Source organism: Dendroctonus ponderosae, unplaced genomic scaffold, assembly GCF_020466585.1.
Source record: "Dendroctonus ponderosae isolate FM_Combo_2020 unplaced genomic scaffold, Dpon_F_20191213v2 Dpon_F_20191213_5, whole genome shotgun sequence".
In the NCBI taxonomy this organism is placed as follows: domain Eukaryota; kingdom Metazoa; phylum Arthropoda; class Insecta; order Coleoptera; family Curculionidae; genus Dendroctonus; species Dendroctonus ponderosae.
In genome coordinates, this window is record NW_026018715.1 from 10,960,459 (window position 1) to 10,983,835 (window position 23,377).

The window sequence follows — 23,377 nt, forward strand, 5'->3', positions numbered from 1 at the left end:
GCAATAATCTTACGCCACCCTTGCACAAAACGACGATAATTTTTCTAATTTCATAGACAACAGAAGACTGTATTTTTTCTACATAACCTCCCCCCTGACTTTAAAGCTGGATCCGCCCCTGAGATTAGTACTAATTACAGTTCGGAAGGATTTAGGTTGGTTTACATAAAATATTCTCTAGACATGGAGGTCTTTGTTTGTAGGGCTACTTTCCAGACACCCTGTATATTTAGCTAGATAAATATGTATTAATATCTAGGATCTATTAGTACCACACTAAGCTGATTGGCCCTTTTCTATACCCAGCAATTTATAGGAAATTTTACATTTTAAACACGGTCAATTATTCTTGAAAAACCAAACCTTTGCAAAACTGGTAAAATCCCCAGCTTTCGATTGTTTTATATGTTGGATTAAAAGTTGAAAATAGCTTTTCAAGCCCCAATGCATATTATGGCCAATATATTAAATAAAACCGTTGCAGGAGAAATGATCGAAAACTCATTTGATATCGGATGTAACAAAACAAAACAATTTCATTACAAACGTTATTATTAAATCGATAAATGAAAAAACAGTCGGCTTTATCTGCGAGTCAAAGGCAGTAATTTCCAATGCAATTTCCATCATCAAAAATTGATATCAAACCGAAATGCTGAGCAAATGTAGATTTATATACAAAGCGTACCAGAATAATACTAAAATAGAATTAACTTGGTAAACTGTTTTCATTTTATGTCCAATGGACCGGGCTTAATGGAGAGATAAAACTTCATTGTCTGTATGAACGGAGACTAATAATTTATATTTCTGTTGCCACGATAAATCTCCCGATGAAATGTGTCGATTACTGTTTTCTGGAAATTTCATTTTGATCCGCTGGCAGGTTTCGGATCGTCGATTGATTTGTGTGTCCGTCATTCTCTATGGAAAAATCCAACTTTCCGCATTGGTTTTGACTAACAAATTAATTCAGTACTTTTCTTTGCTGATGATGGTTTTTTGCTGCTGAAGTGTGCAATTCCATGTTAAACAAAACTCACATGAATGCTCCGCAGAGCTATTTATCCCCTTAATCTAGCTTCTAGGGGTGTATTTTAATTTACATAGATTAAAATTTATAACTAATTTTATGGCAACATTTGCTCTCGTAAATCGCTGTCGTTTTCGGCTTTAATATAAGACATGCCATTAATGTAAGGGCGAAATATGATGGGGAATTTATTCCGTGTTACGTAAGCTCTAGCTGGGTAGTTTCACTGTATTGTAAAGAGGATCAGAAGGAAAAATATGAAGGAAAATTATAAAGCACTTTGCACGTGAAAAGCTCACTCTAATTCACTAGAAACCCGCTTAATCGAGAGAATACGTACGAACAGCGAATGGAACTTAACTGAAAGCACATTCAGGTGTTAAACTTATGCCCCGCTATAATAATTAATTAATTAAGATAACAGAAGTGAATTCGCCTCAACAAGATTGAATAGAATTCCATTAGCCCGAGATTAAACCGATACACAGAAGACTTAATTGTTTTAATAACTTTCCTAGCTGGATATACGACCGAGGTAAGGATATATCGACGTTTATTATATCGTTTCGCCAGATTAACGGCCTTTATTATTTTGATACTTTTCCTCGGCAGCTTGATAAAATTGAGCAACGAAAATCCAGCAAGTCTCCACAAAACAGAAACGTGGATTTTTTCAAATCAAATCAAAATTCCCCGACAAAATTCATTATTCATCAAGGTAACCAGACAGCTAGTTGCCCAAAATGAACACATTATGGACAAAAACCGACTTTAATATCCTGCCTACAATAATATGTGCTTCTATAGGATTCGCACAAAAAGAGCTCGACGTCACAGGATAATAATGGACGTTTGTAGTCAAATAAAGGGCCGAACCATTCAACGAATTCACTGACTTTGTTTGTCCAACATTTCCGCCAGTAATCTGGCTAAGCTGCCGTTTAATTTGACCAACATCCACCGATTAAAGCAACAAGTATTTGAGGAGCTTTGATGGAGTGTTTCGACTGGATGGAACCGTTTATTATCTGGATTTCTACCAGTCTCTAATGGAAAGTGATTTGTTTCCAATAGATATGGCTACTATTTTGTAATAGTCGGGTGGCTTGAAGGCTTCTGAGTGTCCAGTTTAGTGATCTTTCGGGCTTTAAATTTGAATCAAGAACCTAAAGAAATTTTACTCACCGGTTTGGAGAAGAGAAGAAAAATAATTCCTTCAGACTGAAAAAATATCAATCTAGACGGCAGGAGAATGTTTGAATGCACAGCAAAATGAACGAAATCGGAGCAGGGTAGAAGCTCTTAATTTTCTAAGCTAAATAGCTCAGAATATCCTTGCTAGTGGTATTTTTGGCGGAAAGTCTCTAGCGTCGGGTTATTAAGTAAAAAAAACACTAGATAAGTTAAGTATTCCGCAGGTTGGATAGCTCGAAAATTTAGTAGCCTTCTGTCAGGCCTTAAATTTGCTTTTATAACCCACAAGAATTTTACTCAATTGCATAATTTGGATGAAAAGTCGACGAGTTTTGGTAAGAGCAAATATTTTAAAAGCTTGCCATTCCTACAATGTTATAAAAAATCCAATTGCGGTGTAATTTGAACAAAGTTTTATAGCTCTGAAGGCCCAAGTGCCTTCTATACACTGCGAAAGTTTCAGGTAGCTTCTGGTGCTCGATTAGAACTCAGGAATGTTTAAAACAGATTGAACGGAAATAGTTGATGAATTAACTCAAACACCTTTGAAATTTTCATTTTATGGTCGACATTTGCGAAGTTCTCAAAAATTGTAGCCGCCTGCAATTTGGATAGACTTACCCACCTTCTCAGGAGTTTCTTATTCTAGTGTCTTCTATATGTTTTGGAAATTTGAAGTTTTTGTTTGCTTTCATTCAGAAGGTAATACTTTTTAGTAGAGAGTGTGCTGTTTAGTGAGCGCCTTTCCAAAGCAGCAAAAATCACAACTGTCGTGTGATTTAAACATAATTTGGAGAATTTTCAGGTTAACGCATATCAGATGCGCTGGGAAAGTTTAAATAGAAGAAGAAATCCTCAACAGAAGTGAAGGGCTTTTTCGTTTTTCAGTGTCTTTGATTAAGTCAAAAAATGTCAAGTTTGCCCTGTTTTCGACCATACTTTAAAATCTGTTAGGAAAAAGAGGGCACTCTCGTAAAAGCTTTCATTATTTGACTTGCGTTTCCAAAATCCTCAAAATTCCAAAATGATTATGATTGTGATTATGATTATGATTAAGCTTCTACTGGCACCGAATTAGAAGCCGGACATTTTTAGAACAGAAGAACTCAACTTGAAAGAACATTTTCATTTTAAGGAGCACTTTTGCGACGTTATAAAAAATTATAATCGCTCTTGACTTGCATAAGTTTCTCAAGTGTTTTTCGCTAAATATAGTGTTTTCTACTTGTTCTGAGAAATTGATGTTTTTGCTTCCGTTCAGTCTGAAGAAGGCACTTTTTTAGCGGAAAGGTGCTGTATAGTGAACGCGCTGATTATTTAGATTGCATTTCCAAAGCAACAAAAATCCCAGCTGTTGTGCAATTTCAACCAAATTTTCAGACTGCTCAGACTGAAGCATTTCTTATACACTCTGAAAGTTTCCTACAATAGAAGTGACGATCTTTTGAATCAGAGAGGGTACTTGAAGAAAATTGTCCATTTTAGGCGCACATTTACCAAGTCTCCAACACTTAGAATCGCTTGCGCTTTCGATAAAATTTTCCGAATTTTTGTTTTCGAGTGTCTTTGATAAAGTCAAATAATTTCAGGTGTTTTCTTGTTTTCGGTCAGAAGTTAAAATCGGTTAGAAAAAAGCGTGCACTTGCGTAAAATCGTTCATTCTTTCACTTGCGTTTCCAAAATCGTCAGAACTCCAATTGCGATGTAATTTGAACGAAGTTTTGAGACTCAAGCGCTTTCTATAAACTTCGAAGGTTTCAAGTTTCTACTGCGACCAGATTAGAAGCAGGGAATTTTTAGAACAGAGAACACAACTTGAAAGGACATTTTCATTTTAAGAGGCACTTTTACGAACTTCTATAAAATTATAATCGCTAGCAACTTGAATAAGTTTCTCAAGTCTTTCTCGCTATAGTGTTTTCTACATCTTCTGAGAAATTGATGTTTTTGCTTGCTTTCAATCTGAAGAAAGCAATTTTTAGTCGGGAGAGTGCTGCATAGTGAACGCGTTCATTATTTAGGTTGCCTTATCAAAGCAACAAAAATCACAATTGTGCTGTAATTTTAACAAAATTTTCAAGTTTTTGTTGATTATTTTACAAACAGGTTTCTCAAAGCTTCAAATTTTTCAACTTTCCATATTTGACCATGAGGCACACTTACAAAAATGTTCTTCATTACAGAAATTTCACGAAAAATCTAAGACCCAGGATCGTCTTTCAACACTAAATAACCCAACGAAAGACACACGGTAAGTAAACCGTTCAAGAACATAAATAGGCACCATATAAGAAAAACATAAAAGCAATAATAAATAATCGCCATTAAAAAAAAGAAAAAACTCCAATGGAAGCACAAGGAGACAAATGTGATAGTTTCTAGAGCATGGATTATAAGGGAAAACATTGGTTAGACCGTTTATATCACGATAATGGCTTTTGCTCAATTGTAGCCATAACTTAATCCTTATGGTCGAGTCTGGCGTTTTAAAGCAGAAATATTGTAGACAAAAGGGAATAGTTCATTTTTATTAGGCAATAAAGCTGTGTATTGATGGCTGCTCGACGACTAACCCCATTAAATCACCAGAAAAGTCAACTTTGGGCCAAGAGAAAAAAATCCTTTCGGGTATGGGAAAAATCGGCAATTTCTCAGGCATTTTATTGAACAATTTTCGAGCATAGGTATACAGAGTGGATAATTTAACTGTGTTAAAATGTTAAGGATAAACCGTGAGTTCCAGAAGAAATGTCTAAAAAGAATATGTAAATGTGAATATTTTCGATTTGACGCTGTCCCACAAAAAATCTATCGGGACATTCGATAGATCCTCCCCTTTTCATCCAACGATTTCATCTAAAAATGTACGTAAAGTATGGCAAAGCACCATCTTACTGGAAAATCAGTTCTTTGTCCAGAGAGTCTGGCTCTAATGGGTTTGGAATAAAGACATCGATGATGGAGTAATCATCAAGCTGAAGAAATTCTAGAAACGCTTGTCCAGTTAGAGGCTGTTTAAGTAAAAATGGCCATATTACTCTTCAGTGCACTTTCACACTCCACTTCCTCATAGGGAATTTATTCCATAGAAAGCCTCCACCGGATAAATTGACTTAGTTCAGTTGTAATTAGTGCGAAAGCAGCAAATATTTGAAAAATCTAACAGTATTGTCGAGGGAGAATCCTGCCACAGGCTTCATTCCATCCCCCATCCAGCCGAAGATCAATCACTAGTGCGGTGGAAAAAAAGGAGAAAATAAAATTTACCACCCATAACGTAATACATTTCGCTGTTAAAGCGAGTCACATGTTCCGTGTCAAATTAGTTTGAGATAAATTTTCGATCATCCTCAAAATCCCATCAGAAATTCAGTTTCGGTGCGCCCCCCCGTCTAACTTTGGCGGTTGCTCAAGATAAACACATCGTCTTGCCTAAGCTCTGTTGCTTTTATATTTGGCTTAGTCGAACAAACCAGGTGGTGTTTACTCGGGATGTAGCCGCAAGCAGTCACTTTTAGTGTTTTCCATTTTTCGGCGCTTCTCGTGTTTGTCTAATTAAAAACCCATAGACGAAGCGAGCCTGATCCTCCGATAATGGAGCAATGCTTTCGGCAACTTTGGCACGTTTTCACTACATCCATCTTTCCGGCTGCTTTTTCCGCTTTTTCCTATTGGGAAATTCGCCCTATAAGCCATGCACTAGTTCCAGCATCAATTAGGAACCACGGCAATTTCTTAAGATATATGAACCTCATTGTGCACTCGGCAGTCGCAATTACTTCGGGAAACTTTAGCAAGCAACTACATTATTGTGTCAGAAGGTCGTAGTGGCCGCAACACACAGAGAGACGTTTTGAAGCTGCGATGCACCGTTTTATTGCCAGAATGGCGTGCATAAGTGCTGTGGCATTATCGTCGCTTATTTATTGGGCCCCAGTGTAACCGGTCCAAGATTGTGTCCAGAATTTATGGACGAGCGCGGAATGTGTTCCCGAAACCATCCAGAGTTATGGCAATTGTCCGCTGAAAGGGCTCCTTAGATAAGAACCACACTTCGACACTATTTCAAAAAGAAACTCCTTCTTTGTCCCAACATAAACTTTTGCTCTCAAGAAAACCGAGATACCTATTTCTAACGGTTGTAAAAAATGGGTTTCAAATTGATACTCTTTTCTGCTTTTTGAGGTTTTTTGCTTACCTGCACCGTGTTTTGTTAACGAAAGGAAAACCGTTGGATTATCCGAAAAAATAACACAATATGCAGGAAAATGTTCACGCCAGTGACCTTTTTTGGAACAGACTTTATTTTCCACTTTTACATATATGTACTTGAGAAGGAAAACATTATTTCCGGTTTTCTCATTAAAATGCACAGCTTCTGATTCAAAAAATTAAAACCGTTAAATTGTCCGATAAAATTAGCGCTATACTTAATATTTTTTCCGAATTCTGCATGCAGTTGATAACGAAACACTTATGTTGCGTTTTATTGCTAAAATGCACAGTTTCTGATTGAAAAAATGAAAACTGCTGGATTGTCCAAACCAAAATTAACGCTTTATCAAATATTGGACAATTTCCAGACGGAAAAACGGTGCACGCCAATGGTTTTTCTGCAAAAATTTCTGATTCAGAAAATGAAGACCGTTGGATTGTCCGAGAATATTAACACTTTTTCTAACATTTGGCGATTTCCACACGGAAAAACGCAGCACGCCAATGGTTTTAGTGCAAATAAAAATTACACTCAAATTTCGCATTCAGTTGGGAACAAAAAAGCTTTTTTCGGTTCTTTTTGCTAGAGCGCACAGTTTCTGATTCAAAAAATGAAATTGGTTGAATTGTCCGAGAAAATTAAGGCTTTATCTAATATTTGACTATTTCCACACGGAAAAAACAGTGCACGCCAATGGTTTTTCTATAAAAAAACACGCTCAAATTTCACAGTCAGTTGTGAGCAAAAAATCGTTTTAGCGTTTTTTTGCTGAGAAGCACAGTTTCTGATTTAAAAAATGAAATTGGTTGAATTGTCCGAGAAAATTAACGCCTTATCTAACACTTGACAATTTCCATACGAAAAAACGGTGCAAGCCGATGGTTTTTCTACAAAAAAAACGCTCTCGAATTTCGCATTCAGTTGGGAACAAAAAAGCTCTTTTGGTTTTTTTTGCTGGAGGGCACAGTTTCTGATTCAAAAAACGAAATCGGTTGAATTGTCCGAGAAAATTAAGGCTTTATCTAATAATTGACTATTTCCATACGAAAAAACGGTGCACGCCAATGATTAATTCTACAAAAAAACAAGCTCGAATTTCACTGTCAGTTGTGAGCAAAAAAGCTTTTTAGCGTTTTTTTGCTGAAAAGCACAGTTTCTGATTTAAAAAATGAAATTGGTTGAATTGTCCGAGAAAATTAACGCCTTATCTAACACTTGACAATTTCCACACGAAAAAACGGTGCAAGCCGATGGTTTTTCTACAAAAACACACTCTCGAATTTCGCATTCAGTTGGGAACAAAAAAGCTCTTTTGGTTCTTTCTGCTAGAGCGCACAGTTTCCGATTCAAAAAATGAAATTGGTTGAATTGTCCGAGAAAATTAAGGCTTTATTTAATATTTGACTATTTCCACACGGAAAAAACAGTGCACGCCCATGGTTTTTCTACAAAAAAACACGCTCGAATTTCACAGTCAGTTGTGAGGAAAAAAGCTTTTCAGCGTTTTTTTGCTGAAAAGCACAGTTTCTGATTTAAAAAATAAAATTGGTTGAATTGTCCGAGAAAATTAACGCCTTATCTAACACTTCACAATTTCCACACGAAAAAACGGTGCAAGCCGATGGTTTTTCTACAAAAAAAAAACACGCCCGAATTTCGCATTCAGTTGGGAACAAAAAAGCTCTTTTGCTTTTTTTTGCTAGAGCTCACAGTTTCTGATTTAAGAAATGAAATTGGTTAAATTGTCCGAGAAATAAAACGGTGCACGCCAATGGTTTTTTTGCAAACAAAGAGTACAGTTCGATTTCACATTCAGTTAGCAATGGAAAATCTGTGTTGAGTTTGTTTGCTAATGTGGACAGTTTGTCATTTAAAAAGGGAAAATCTTCGAATTATCCGATAAAATTGACGCAATTTTTGCAATTGAGATTTCCAGAGAGAAAAACCGTGCACGCCAATGGTTTTCCAGGAATTAAAATTCGTTTTCTAGATTCAAATGCAGCTGGGAATAAAAAAGTTCGTGTCAGTTTTTGTGCTAAAATGCACAGTTAAAAAATAAAAACCCCTGGAAGATTTACTGATGGAAGAAAAAACTGACGAAGCAGTTTCTAACTAAAACCTAAAATTTATGATAACTGAATAGCATAGGAGCAGACGAAAAAGTTGACTCCAATTTACTCTCAAAACGGCCATTTTTCAAATCTTTATCTTTTCTGCTCCGGATTTCATCATCAAGACTCACATTTCCCAGAAATTCACAATTATTTCATAGCTGATCTAAGGTCTCTTTCAGCAAGTATCTTATGGCCAAAACTGTGTTCTCTATGCCCAACGGACCCCCAGATTGAGTAAATTATCGTAAAATAGTTTCATAGATAACAGCTGAATTTAGTAGGGCCTTTCGAATATTGAATAAAAATGCAAATCAGGTCCATTGTGGCCGGAAGCAGGTTTCTTTAAGGCCCATATTTTTAATTAATTGCCTTGGTCAGCAGGGTTTTAAATCCTTGTGCCCTTTCCTTTTGCAGGAAACCGGGACTTGGCCAGTAAAAACAACAGTAAATGCGGAGTTTTTTGTGTATTTTTCCAGATGTCCAACCAAAACCGGCCAAAGTGAAGAGTTAATAAACAAAAGACCGTTTACTCAGGTCCAAGCGGAAAAACGACAACAAAAACCGACACCTGCTAACAAATGACGCTCTTGAATGGTTCACTCAGACAAAATATGGCATATCTAGATTATTATTTATAGAATTTTCGCGCTTCCCAAGAGTTGCTTCAACATTTTATTTTCTGCTTATTTAAATTTGTTGACATTGCATATTCAGCCAGGCCGGAATAACTTAGACACTTTAAGTTTTGATTTAATTTTCTGGCAAACCTCATCTTGTCGTGCATATTTAAGATCTCTTACAAAGTTTTCGACATCGCTCTCCACCGATGGGGGGGGGGGCTGCTTTCAGCGGAGAGCGAGTTTATTTGGAAATTTGATTAAGAAAATGCGAAAAACGTGTTAAAATAATACCAGAAAGTGCCCCCGAAAGGATGTCAAAGCATCAACAACATTTCGGAATGTGCCTCTTTGAACCGGAATTTATTCCAACTATCACGTGCAAAGTGCTACATTAACAAATTGGAAAGTTTGCGCTTACCTATTTAGCAAAGTTTTGCCATCTACATTGAAGCCGTGCTTACCTGAAACAAAAAAGAAATTACGGTCAATATTCAGAAGAAAAAACAGGCACATGGTCGCCTCAGAGAGGCGCATGTCTACGCAGAAAGCTGGGGTTAATAAGTAAATACACAGTAAGAAACTAAATAACTTGAGGAAATTGAACGGAGAGCTGCTAAAATCCCAGTCAGTAACTTTGATGAATATCCAGGATTAAAGTTTTCGGGCACAGTCAGGTGAAATTATCGACAAGTTCGGAGCGCCGATGCTCTAAAATTTAATCGCACAGTAGGTGAGCTTTGTATTTAAACGAACCAACTTTGCTACCTGGTTTAAATGGTCAATAGAAGTTCCAGTTTGCAATTTCGAAGTGATTAGGCATCATGTAATGAGCAATCGAGCGTGCGTGAGGAAAGTACTAAGCACCCGACTCGGACTACTTTGTTAACAAATTGCGGCATTAACTTCGATATAGAACAGACAAATGAAACTCATATCGATTCCCAGTTTTTTTCCCCATGATATGGGATTTGCTGTTTGCCTACCGCTTTTATTAATGTTTGCCTTAGCATGGGCATTATTTCATGTTCAGCCGACTACAGATGGTTTTGTTTGTCGACAGCGATCGACTAATCAAAGTGTGTATCAGCAATGGTTGTAATTAAAAATATTCACATATTCATTTATTATGCACATATTAAATATCCGAGTGTGTTTACATGGCATGTTTCAACTGATCAGCTAATGCTCGTGATGGCAAAAGTTCGGTTTTTTCTCTTGTTAGCTGAAACCGATAAAAGTTTAGACAGTAGCACGATATTCCCAGAACTTGATTTTTATTCCAAAACATCAAATCGTTACAAATACCTCAATTTTTATACTGTTTTAATCGTAAGCAATTGGGAAACAAATTGAGAAAAGAACGCTCTATTGGGTTTCTTCTGAAGAAACAAGCTGCAAAAAGACGATTTATAGAACTAATCGAAGGAAGGCAGCGGGCTTGTTAAAATATAATCGAAAATGTTGCCCGATTTTTAAAGAGTAACGATCTAAAACGGATAATTTATTTCTTATTATAGACTCAAACGTCTAGAAAATGGTCCAATTTTAATCTGCCAGTCCTTGAGAAGAGTTAGCCGCTCTTTAAGAGGCGTATACTCAACAAGTTTATGTTACAATACTGTATTTTTGTTTAATTTCTTAACGACAACAGATGAAATTATAAAACTTTATATACACATTACCCTTAAGAAACAACATTTAGAAAAACTTGCTAACAGAGATACCGACCGCCTTCACAAACAGGCAAACGCCTTTAATAGGTCGAATCTTTTTATAAGGTAACTTTGACAAAATATCGGAAGCTTTTCCTGAAGCTACAGGGATTTCTAATAAAAAAAGCGTCTTCAGCATTTTAAAAAAACTCGAAAGTTTTCGAGAAATTAAAATTTTCTAATACTTGTGCATGATGAAGTTGACCGTTGTTTTCAATAAAGTTATGGCTTAAGTCGGCCAGATTTTAAATAAATATTCTACGTTTGGAAAAAAATAGGCCTTTTTCTACCAACAAATGAATGAGATCCAAACGTCGCTGACCCAAAACATTGAAAGTTGAGCATAATAAAACGCATTGGAAAAGTCGGTCGATTTGGGCATGCACATGTGCGGGAAATTTGAAACTACTCGAAAACTGTTGGCTTTTTCAAAAATCCTCTCACATTTTTCTACCCTAAAACTATGCAGTTACAGGAAATGTGTCGAAATATACCTCAAAGTTTTCTGCTAAAAAAATTCGACCTGTCAAAGATTTGAAACATCCCCGGTATCTCTCTTACCAATTTTTTCTAAACCTGTTACCAGCAAGTTTCATATGCTTCTAAGGCTTAACAAGCATGTCGAGTGTCATCCTTTCGTGGTGAAATAATGGAAAAGTAAATACTCGTTGAGGGAGTGTATTTTTAGAAGCCTCTACCTTCGCTAAGCGACACTTTTGCCCTTAAAGTCTCACAGATTAAAATTAGACCATCGCATCAGACATTTGCATTTTGAGAAGAGTTTTGGGCCGAAAGCCATGAATTGTATTCAAAAATCACTCATGTCACCGAAAAATTGTAAAGTACTACTTTACGTTACATGATAGTGCATTAATCCAGTTTTTATTCTTTTACTCGAACAGGGTAAATTGTACCAAAGAAAATTATAAGCGATTTTTTGCTTGGAATTGAACAAACAATGAAAGCGTCGAACTAATTTTTTAATAAATCAGTGGCGCACCATTTTTTTCGTCAAAAACTTTGAATATCACGTGGGTAGGCGCGCCACTGTTGGACCAAAAAATGGTTCGAACCATAAAAACATGGCGACTCAATAGCTATTCACATCTGCAACTTTTAGATAAAATAACTCAAGCAGTTTTGAATATGTTAAGGAATGTTTCCGTTTTTGATAATGTAATGATGGCCTTCAGAGCCCGTATGTATTAGAACTTTTTATACGTTTTGGTACAATAAATACATCAGCTGCAATGCGATTGTGGTACCGAGCCCTTCGGGCACGACACTGATTTGGAGACAAAAAAAACGATCTAAATTTGCGCTTTGTTCAGTTTGTGCCCCCAAATCAGTGTTGTGCGCGCAAAAACATTAAAGTCCAATGCGATTGTTGTGCCGAGCCCTAAGGGCACGACACTGATTTAGACGCCAAAAAAAACATTCTAAATTTGCGCTTCGTTCAGTTGTGCCCGAAAAATTCACAAATATATTCGTTTCTAATGCGATTCTGCCCAAAAAATGCGAAGGCACGATTCACCTCATACCCTGGCATTTAAAACAACTGTTTAGGCAAAATGTTTAGAACAGTTTGAAAAAGTTGGAAAAGGCTTCAGCTTGTAGGTTTTCTGATTGTTTGTTGGTCTTCCCAGCTCCACCGTTCTGTCTGGATTTTCTTGTTGTGTTTTATAAATAAATTTAGGCTTCTGTATAGGGATAATGCTGTAACACTTTCATTTAATTATTATTATTATTTTTATTAATCAGGTATAATGGCACGGAAAAAACACCAACAGTCCACAAGGTAAGTTTGATTTTCATCACCAATATTTGAGAACCAGCAAGACGCAAAACTTCACCAGATTTTCCTGCAAACTGCCGCAGCTCATAAAAAGCCATGCCTTTGTAGACGTTTCAAGCTTGATCTCTTTCTTATTAATATTTATATTCCCATCCATACGACGGTCTATTTAAGCCCGATCCCAACCTTGATCCGTTTTTTCCTGCTAGTTGATCGCAATCTGGTCCACGAAATTGTTGTTTGTTTATTTTTAAATTTCCTTTGAACTCTCAAACAGGTAACTGGACGGGTATTTTTAATCAGGCCACCGATTAGGTGGCAATCAATTTATGGATAACGGGATGTGAATTTTTCGTCCGCCCATTAAAAAAGTTGGGCACCTTCACACATTCCATCCCATGCAGCCTATGAGCCTAACGCAAATAAGATAATACAATCGAGTGTACGATTTTACGGCGCTACGAAGTCATGTGTTTGACATGGGATTATCAAAATTTCAGAGATAAGTTTTAACCCAGAAACGAGGCAAACAAGCCGAAAATTACAACCTGTCCAATTGATTGCGACACGCTGGTTGAGTTAGAAGAACATAGCTGGGGATTTTCAAGGTGTTTTGGTGTTTGAGGAGTCTCCAATGGATCCTTTTGGCAAACACATTCGGAGGACTCACAGACTTTTTTTAGTGAACGCCGGAATATCCGCCCACTAATTAGCATGTTCCATTATCTAATCTGTTTTATCGCCGTATGTCCACAACGGCAATCTATTCGATAACAGGTTCCTAATCCGAAACCTTAATAGTGTAGATAGCGGTTTTATCATTTTTCTATTATAGCACATTATGAAATATCGGCAAGGGTTCAGCAACTAACCAGAAACCGACGTTAGACAATTTCCCTGCAAATTAGCTGGAAATAAATCGTTTTATAGCCTGGCATGATCAATCCAACAAACACTTAATGTGGTTCAATATGAAGAATTAGATAACATTTTATTTCAACTTCCATCTAATGCCATCAAGCTGAATGAATTTTTGGGCCATAAACCCCGCAAAAATTAAGCTGATTTAATCAAACCGCGGCACTTGATACGGCATTACAGATCGGGATTGCTCGTTTTCTTACATCATTGAAATTTCGTCGTGTAAAACGGTTTTATCCGGCAAACGAATGGAGAGACGAGACGATAATTTCCGGGAAATTTCGTAAATAGGATTTGTACAAATCGAATGTAAGAGTTCCGAAAAAGTTACCATGCACAGTGGCTGCGAACATTCAAGAGAAACGGCGCTCAGGTTGCGCCCTAATTGGGTAAAAGTTGCTGAATTTCGCTCGAAACAAGCTGATTTGCGTACTGTATTGTTTTTGGCATCGAAAATCCATAATTGAATCCCGGTAATAGATTAGCCGGTTCAGTTAATAACAATTCGGCAAATCCAATTAAAATGTGCTCCCATATTTTCCACGCCAATTTGCTGTCCATCACACGTCAATCAGCGTATCAGCGCTAACAAAAAGGGAATATATTTAATTAAAAAAAAGATATAAACAGTCATTCAATCCAGCCACTGTGAGCGTGTGGCGAGTCGGCACTCCATTTCGAACATGCAGAATGACTTTCGTCTTTACACTTGTTATTTTGCCCAGACCCATTAGGTTCAATTAGTTGTCGCAAACAAAATAAATGGGGGCCTCTTATGATCTGAAATTTGTGTCTCTCAAGTAGAAAATCGAATTATACAGGCGTATTTTGTTCTTCACCTTAATTGGAGACATCCAAACAAGTCCTTTCTAGGCCATTAACATCCCTAATKAAAGGGACRTTTAGTCTGGCCTCCCCCTTTAAAAGCTCTTAAGTTCATAATGGTAACCTTAAAAYGTTCGCGAATTCAAAGTTGAGCGCCGATCGATGTCAGCTTCTTAAASAGAATCTTCACATTGRTCCTGAGAAGCGCGGATCCAGGGGGGGGGGTTATGACCCCCATGATCCCCATTCAATTCTCTATCCAACGGTGYCAAAACGAATTCTCTGGCTCGAATGGTTCTTGAGAAACCTCGAAAAAAGCAGCGTCATGTTCAAGTKAATTTTGCAACAAAAATAAAACACGCAAATCTAAAACTTCTTGAATTCAAAGATTTTTTGAGAAAACTGCCAACATTTCCTTATCGATGGTTCACTTTCTAAAAAGACCATGTATTTCTCTCTAGAATGATGTACAAATGAGCGTTCTTGCTCATTTTACCTCCGAGAAATGAGCAAAAACGGGACGGAAAACATGACATTTTGGCATAATCTTGCACTTAAGTGTGTGATATTCAAATTTCGCTTTCTGGGTCAAAACTACTCAAATTTCCTCACTAACGTTGTTACGACTGAATCGACTTTTCAATTCTCTATCCAACGATACCAAAACGAATTCTCTGGCTCGAATGGTTCTTGAGAAACCTCGAAAAAAGCAGCGTCATGTTCAAGTGGATTTTGCAACTCAAAAAAAAAACCACGCAAATCTAAAACTTCTCGAATTCAAGCATTTTTTGAGAAAACTGCCAACATTTCCTTATCGGTGGTTCACTTTCTACAAAGGCCATTTATTTCTCTCTAGAATGATGTACAAAGTAGAAACTTCAAATAAAGGCCACTTMGTTAYCTCTGAAATCATSTAAAAACGAGCGTTCTTGCTCATTTCGCTTCCGAGAAACATGMTAAACGGGACGGAAAACATGAAATTTTGCAATAATCTTGCGCCACCCTGGCACRAAACGACGATCATTTTTCTAATTTCATAGACAACCGACGACTGTATTTTTTCTACATAACCCCTCCCCTGACTTTAAAGGTGGATCCGTCCCTGGGTCCTGATGGAGAATGGAAMAATCAAMCAACGAAGTTGAGCTTCAATTGATCAGTAAAGCGGGACAAACTGTTAAAGTTGCTTCTAAATYGAKKGTTTAAAAATCGAGCTCTGAGAAATTTTGCCTATTAAAAAKGAAATAAAACACTACCGACTAAGTAGTCGGCAGGAATTAACAAACCTTTTGCAACGAATTATTGCTCCTAGAACTTGGTCAATTTGAGGCGATTTTATAAGCTGGAATGGATAGAAAAATACTTCCCAATTGATCTTTAAATTTTCGCGTTAAATAGCGCAAACCGACAATTTTTAACTTGAGGCAACAAGTTCAACTAAGAACTTTCCTGCTTAATCTAAGACTCACTTTTCAAGCGACTTTAACCAGCAACTTCAAACAAATTTTAGAGTTTATGAACGTAAAACGGAAACAGCAGCAACTGCACTTTTAGCAGATTACCGAATTGGATAATTCCGAGACAAATGATTGAAATAAGCGTTTCTTCAGTCGCAGACGGGTTGAATATTAGGATTGTAAGTAGGTAAATTATGCAATTCAATAGAAGAGGCAGCGACAAGACAACAAAGGCAGGACAGCAAGAGGTAATACCAAGAAGAAATGAACGAGAACAAACTGAATGATCACGAATTAATCGAATTCAGACTGAACACAGAGTGAAAACAAGGCAGAAAGAGAAGAGAGGGTGAGATAATTGATGGCCTGCACCAATCAATCGATCAGCGTTTTGATGAAATAGAAGTTGGAGATAAATTCAGAAAAAAATTAGGTCCAATCTACCTTACAGAAGATCGAGAGAATGGCACCATGATTGAGAAAATGTCGGTTGGTAGAAAAACTCAACGAAGTAAAAGATTTGCATGTTTAGATAAAAAGCTGACCTGAAAGCTGAATTGAAGTAGACAGATAAATGTGAAGAGTAAGACTTTACTAATCAGGTCATAATCGAGTACAACTGGAAAAGTCTTTGGTGATTTTGTCTGAACTTTTATTTCATAAGGTAAATTTTTCCAAAAAAATCAAGTCTTTCAAATGACCTCGAATTCTACAGAAGTAATGTTCATCAGAAGAAAGCTAGGAATGAAAAAAACTTATTAAAAAAACACACTTAAATGGACACGGATATGTTTTTTGTCCATTTTCAGTCGTTTTTGAACGCTTGCGACGATATTTTACTGATTATCAAGCATTTTATGATTTTGAAGATTTTGAATTCTCCTAAAATTCCTGGAATTCTATTTCGTATTAAACTCCGTGAAGTGAAGGATGCAACCAGATCATTGAAAAACACGCCAGAAGCTTCAGATCCGAAATAAACAACAATAAACATTTTTGGTTCATTTTAAGCAGTTTGTGGGGGGTTGCGAGTTTTGTTCCCCGATATCTTCATGACTAGGGACCCAAACACTTTTATATGCACTTTGAAGGGCTTCTTAGGACGAAAGTAATCCATTGAGCCGAAAAAATTTGTATGTTAAATTTTCATTCAGGGTCGCTTTTTTCCGAAAAATATAAATTGGGTTAAAATTGCTGAAATTCAACATCATATTCATATTTGAGAAGTGGAGGATACAACGTGATAATTCAAAGACACACCAGAAGCTTCAGATCCGAAATAATCAAAATGTTTGGTTTATTTTAAACAGTTTTTGGGCGGTTGCGGTTTTTGATCGACCATATCTTACTGTCTATTGACCCAAACACTTTTAATATGCACATTAGAGAGTTTCTTAAAACGGAAGCAATTCAGTAAGCCCAAAAAACCCGCATCTGAAATTTTGATTTTTTACTGAAAATATCATAAGGGGTGGAAGTCGATTTTTTTGAAAAATTCCAATTCTCTGAAAACGCATGGAATTTTGCATCATCTTCATCCCACAGAAGTGGAGAATGCAACGAGATCTTTGAAAAACACAGTAGAAACTTCAGATGCGAAATAATTAACATTTTTGGTTCACTTTAAGAAGTTTTTGATAGATCACAATTTCTGATCTACGATTTCTTCCTGATTATGGACCCAAACACTTTTCATATGTATATTGGAGAGCTTCTTCGGATGAAAGCAATCAATTGAGCCCAAAAAACATGTATATGAAATTGTTATTTTTAGCGGAAAATTCCATAACGGGTGGAGGTCGATTTTTCGATAAATATAAATTCTCTTAAAATTCCTGAAATTCTACATCATATTCATCTATGTGAAGTGGAGGATGCAACGATATAATTGAAAAACACGTTAGAGGCTTCAGATCCGAAATAATCAACATTTTAAGCAGACTTTGACCGCTTTTTGACCCACGATATCTTCCACATTATTAACCCAAAAATGTGCGAGCATTGGGAAGTCATGGGAACACGCTTGGAAAATTTAGATTTTTGATCGAAAATTTTTAAACAGAGAATAGGAAAGGAAGGAAAACTTCAAATATATAAAGTTGCATTTTGCAGCTTTAAACTATTCGATGTCGAAAAATCCAGCTTCCAACTAATTTTGCGGCGTTATAATTAAATAAAATAAAACACACTCGGAGTCGTGCGGACGTTTGGACTTCGAATTTGCTCCTGTTCACTCGATTTTACCCATTGCAAAATACACGATAATACTTTCCAATTGAATATCAACTTTTCCCAATAAACTCGCGCAAACCAACAAGTTCAGCTAAGAACTTTTCTCTTTGACCAAAGACTCACTTTTGATGCGACTTTGAAATTAAGACATGCTTTGCATTGAAAGTACTTTCAAATGGACAACTTCTTTAAAAACTCCTTGGACTAGTCAAAAAGACCTAGAAACTTCAATAGGATTTGAAGCGAAAATCGTATGTTTTTGAAGCCAGCAATGATTGTGAACCAGCAGAGTACGAGAATGCTTTGTGAGATCGCCATCAACGCAATTAGAATGCCAGATTGGCACGGATATATCTGGATAGATGGCTGCCGATATTTTATTTTCGATGGTTAACGATTCCAAAACAACTTGAACGATCCGAATGTCTGGATCTAAATATACAGGCTGGCACGCAAAGACAAATCGTTGATGGGGCATCCTGTTGCAAAAAGACTCGGCTTTAGGCCAGCTATCAGATTGTGCGTGTAATGAATTTTCAAACGCGTCGAGAGGACTTCGGTGCCGTTAATTTCGAAAAGGGGGAGAATTAATTTCGGACATGGCCGACACTCTTTTTTGGGGGGACGATTTGGAAATTGAGGTGCAAAGCACGCCCGATTTTTATGCAAAAGTGAATAATGGCTCATTTAAGTCACTGACTTTTATTCACTGGCCCTAGCAGTGATTTATTCAATTTAGTTGAAAGGTGCGGCATTCGACTCGGCAAACGTGTGAGCAAAGTTTGCGAAAGACCTTTTAAAAGTCAGCCTTTGATCATTTACACTCGCGGCCACAAAACTCCAGCCATTGTTCGGCTTAGCGATCCGGCTCTCATCCACAGAACTTCTATAATAATTTCCACTTAATTCCCGCAACCCATATTTTCCACTCATAAACTCACGATCCTCTTTCGGTCTCAACTATGTATAATCTGCGAATTTGGAACTTCCAGAAACACCATTCAGAAGTTCTTGCCTTATTGCGACTGCATCAGGATCCTGAATGCACCAGTTTTCATGGATTTAATTGAAATCTGGATGAGCCCGAAACGACTCGGCCAGCAGGTCACGCCGCTCAACCCATAATATCGAAAGAATCGCATCTTTGCGAACGTGCTGTGTATATTTATTTTATTTTATGGATTTTCCATTTGGAAGAAACCATAGACTCTGTTCGACTGCTCCCATCTGATGCGTGGCTAACGACCAGAGCAAACATGGGAACGTGACTTATCGTTTCCATGTGCATTTGGAAACGAAAGACCGCTGATATATGATGGGGAACTCTGACAGGGGATTAAAGAGATTTGTTCCGGATGTCAGGCTTAAATCGCGAACATGGACACTAAAAATGGACGTGATTTTAAACAAAATTGTTTTGTGGTGGGATGCCCGTCCTCCTCCTCCTCCTCTTCCTCGCCACGTCACATCGGGTTATTTTTACGCAGCCAGTTTTACCTGCCTGCTCCCTAATGTAAAATAACCGGATAATAAGCTGCACAAGAATTATTTTTAAAATGCTCAGGGAATTTACGACAGCTTAACGGCGCTGTAAATTTTAGAGAATCGGTTGCTGCCTCAGCTTACGCTCAGCAACTCTATAATTTAGGCAGTTTAACACTCTAAGCAACCACAATGTGCCGTTTATAAGGCAATATTTTGACTTGTTTATTTCACACTGGATCAGCATTAATTACACACAAACAACACTGAACATTTTGGCAAGTTTCGCCCCAGTTCAGTTGCTTTGAATCCTCCGTGTCTGTTTTAAAAAGTTGTTGCTCAGATTTAAATGGATCCTATAAGAAACTCAACCAAAAAATCAGTTAAATACCTTGAAAACTAACTAAATTTTATTYGAAGAAAAAGGAGAATTTGCTGAATATAGCAGACGGGCCGATAAGACRTAAAACTTCCACATTTATCAATGAAGAAGAAACGAACSTATTAGTGGTYAACTGGYTGAAATATCCATTAAATTTCCGCTSAAAACCAAAATGTTYAGGTGTCAACCTCATGGGTTTGSTTATTTARACAGAYATAAAATACGCTCGCTYTTTATCCAAATCAATAAAAGCGCGGTCAAAATTCGTAATTTTCAGGCRAGGAAAACCGAAYAGGCCCAAAATAGATCGATGWCAAGTGAAGTACTAAATTCTTCTTCAACCAACGAAATTACARAAGAGTATCACTATCACCAGCCAATTTATTAAATTTGGMATAATTTTGGCAATTAATTTGATAATTTTGTTCCGCTTCTGCATTTTGCTATAAACTGTAGATACTAATATTGGATCTTGGAAAWCRAGATTSGTGGGTGARGAGCAATTYYTTTATGATTTTYGGATATTCGGTCTTTGCCTGAAGAATAAATCGACAAAAAAAATTCTTCGAAACAACCTGTCAAGTAGCAAATTTTGGAGTTTGTRAATATGAAGCGGATGTAGGAAAGACACGAACCTGACAAAGTTGGAAGAAGAAAAAATATAAACAACGAATTAAGAAGATCGATGAGCTGCACCAGTGGATCATCGCATCAAAAGTGAAATTTATATTGAGAAAATATTCAGACTCATTTTAATCGGTAGGAAGATTCAGAAAACGGATGAGGAACGCACTCTTTCCGGAACTTTTTTAAAATTCCACAAATTTGCCTGCATTGAAAAAATTATGAAATATTTGCACTCAATATTATTTTCCTGTATTTAAAAACATTGTTGAAAACCCTAATACTAATTCTCGTTGTGTTCTTGAATGCAAAACCACGTCAAAATCGCTAGAAGCAAGTGGCAAAATAGACATAAACTTGAATGAACAAGAATTTCAAAACATCAATATACATTTTGAAGTTTCGGTATGCAGTAAGGAAAACCAGCAAAACAACCTGTTGTATTATCCGACATACTTCAAGCGTTTGATACAATCTCAGGTTAAACAGACGAATTACATGAATTTGTTTGCATTTTTCTATGAATTGAGGTCTGTTTTGCCCGCCTGATAATCAATCGGAAATACTGAATGTCCGAAAATCATAGGACCAACACTTAACGAGGCGAATCTACAGCAAAACTGAGTGTGACAAGTTTCCGTAAGACTTTTTCGAAAATTCAATAATCACGGATCTATCGAGTGCTAAAGTTAGATTTTGAATATGGGTGTCCGATGGTTTTAAAATTTGGAACATGATCGTTGGAATTATTGTTTATAAATTTACATTTTTTCCTCAATCCTAATTATTTCCTACAATCCTTCAAATCACCTTGATTTGATTTCCGCTTTTTGTTGTAAGTATGTGGTTTCAAAAAATAAAATAGTGATCAAAACTACGTAAAAAAAGGTTACTTGTCAGACTTCTCTAAAATGCGCGATTTTAGAGAAAATCAGCTTTTAATATTGTCTTGCACGGTGTAAGCGAGTTTAATCGATAGCACCGAAAGAAGAGATTCAGAAGAATATTTTATGGTAACATTATAGTAAAGGAAAATGGACTCGATGGACTCGTAAATACACCAACCTTTGGTGATTTTTTCAGATAATACCTGATAACACAACTGAAAAATTGTCCCTCTTATACATTAAATAAATAGTAGCCAGCGGCGTAAATTCTGTCAAATATACCTTCTTACATGCGAAGTCATGATGATGACCTAAATGCTCAAAAATTTGGTTAGCAAACAGGCGAGTGTGTTCTCGGATTAACTCTAATGTTTGTAAATAAATCGATCTGCCCTACTTTGTAAGTACCTTTATCCATTTCATTGATAAATCGCCGATCGATAAAAATCTATCATGCTCCCAAACAAGTCGGGATTTATGAATGACTACCTTCGTCCATCTATTAATGTCTTGAACACAATCAAGTGTACGATACAAAGCAAAAAACTATCGGATGAAAACCATCAGTTTGGAGCAGAAAAACCAACTGATGTATTATGAGATTTGCGACAGGCATTGGATACAGTCAGGAATTCCGGACTACTATACAAAGTGAAAATAGGCCCACCAAGTTTCATTTCAACCTATTTTAAACCTGAATGTGTTTGTATAAACATGCAAAATAAACCAAATTTGTTTATCAACAATAGGCTTCAGGCAAACGAAAGTTGGACCTTGACAGTAATAGCTGGCAAAAGTGGGGACTTTTGGACGAATTTTTCGTTTAATTTTTATCTTAGGCAAACTTTATAAGTCAATGGCCGATTATCTAAAAAAAGTCGAACAAAAATTAAGCGAATCTCGTATTGAGGGCACATACATAAAACTTGGCTGGTTACTGGAAATTGCCAAGTCCTTTTCTCTCAACGCGAGACAATCCATTCTAATCCTTAACTATTCTGTGCAGTGTTCAAACTTAGTAACGAGGATGGCCCATAATTCAAATGCTTTGCCGTACTGATTCCACTTGAATTTAGTTATTATCTTACCAAAATGTAAACTTGCGTAACGATGTTATTTAGTGGAGGCAGCGCTGAGTTTGCATTAACGATAATAATTTTCCCTTTGGAATAATAATGCCGTCTGCCTAATTGGGCTGCGCAGCACCTAAATGCTGATTCATCGACCAAAAAATGTCAGCACCGATTTAGCCAGAATAGCTCAGATCGGGGATCGGACGCTTTAAACAGGTCCATAATAAGCCTACCTTGTCGAGCTACTTCCAGCGGCGGTTTGTTTCAAATAGGGATGGACGCGATTGGCGTTCGAATCCAGCAAACTGGTTTGGGGACTCGCTTGGGCACAGGACCCGCCTGGAGACAGTTTTCCAGCCAAAGTGTCCAACGAGTGCAACATACTCGACGAAGTTCACTCACGTTACTGCTTTATCACACCTGTAGGCCGACACGAAAACTTCTCTGGCTCAGATAAGATAAATCCACCTGTGTTATCAGCGATACATGACGCGATTCAATGTTGATCTTTTCAAATGTGTTTACCACCACCGAGGCTGAAACAAGAATTTCCTGCTGGCAAGTGGACGCTTTGAACCCGGTTTTTGCACACTCGATAAGGATGTGCAGGAAATACGACTTTCTACCCGGTGCGATACGAAGCGCTGTCTCTATTGCTTTTTGAGATTTCATCAACTGAAATTAATACAGTCAATGAGTCCCAGGTGTAATGTCTAAATTCATTCAAAATTCAGCTGTAATTTCTTTGAAAGAAATGCCTGGATCAGTAAATTGTATCTTTTAAACGCTTTTAATTGTTAATAAAAAAAA

General features: G+C 37.0%; 1 protein-coding gene across 7 annotated transcripts in view; it reads right to left on the reverse strand.

Annotated features, from left to right (window-relative positions):
- LOC109546617 (CUGBP Elav-like family member 1-A) overlaps positions 1–23,377 on the reverse strand; it is a 208,588-nt gene that overhangs the window by 125,649 nt on the left and 59,562 nt on the right. For 3 of the 7 annotated variants that reach the window (XM_019917629.2, XM_019917626.2, XM_019917624.2), the window contains one exon: positions 22,801–23,103. The exons of 3 other annotated variants lie outside the window; for them this stretch is intronic. In XM_019917629.2, coding sequence (XP_019773188.1) covers positions 22,801–22,949 — 149 coding nt within the window. In that variant the 5' untranslated portion in view covers positions 22,950–23,103. Of the gene's footprint in view, positions 1–22,800; positions 23,120–23,377 lie in introns of all 7 variants that reach the window. One more of the 7 variants, XM_019917625.2, reaches the window with a different exon arrangement.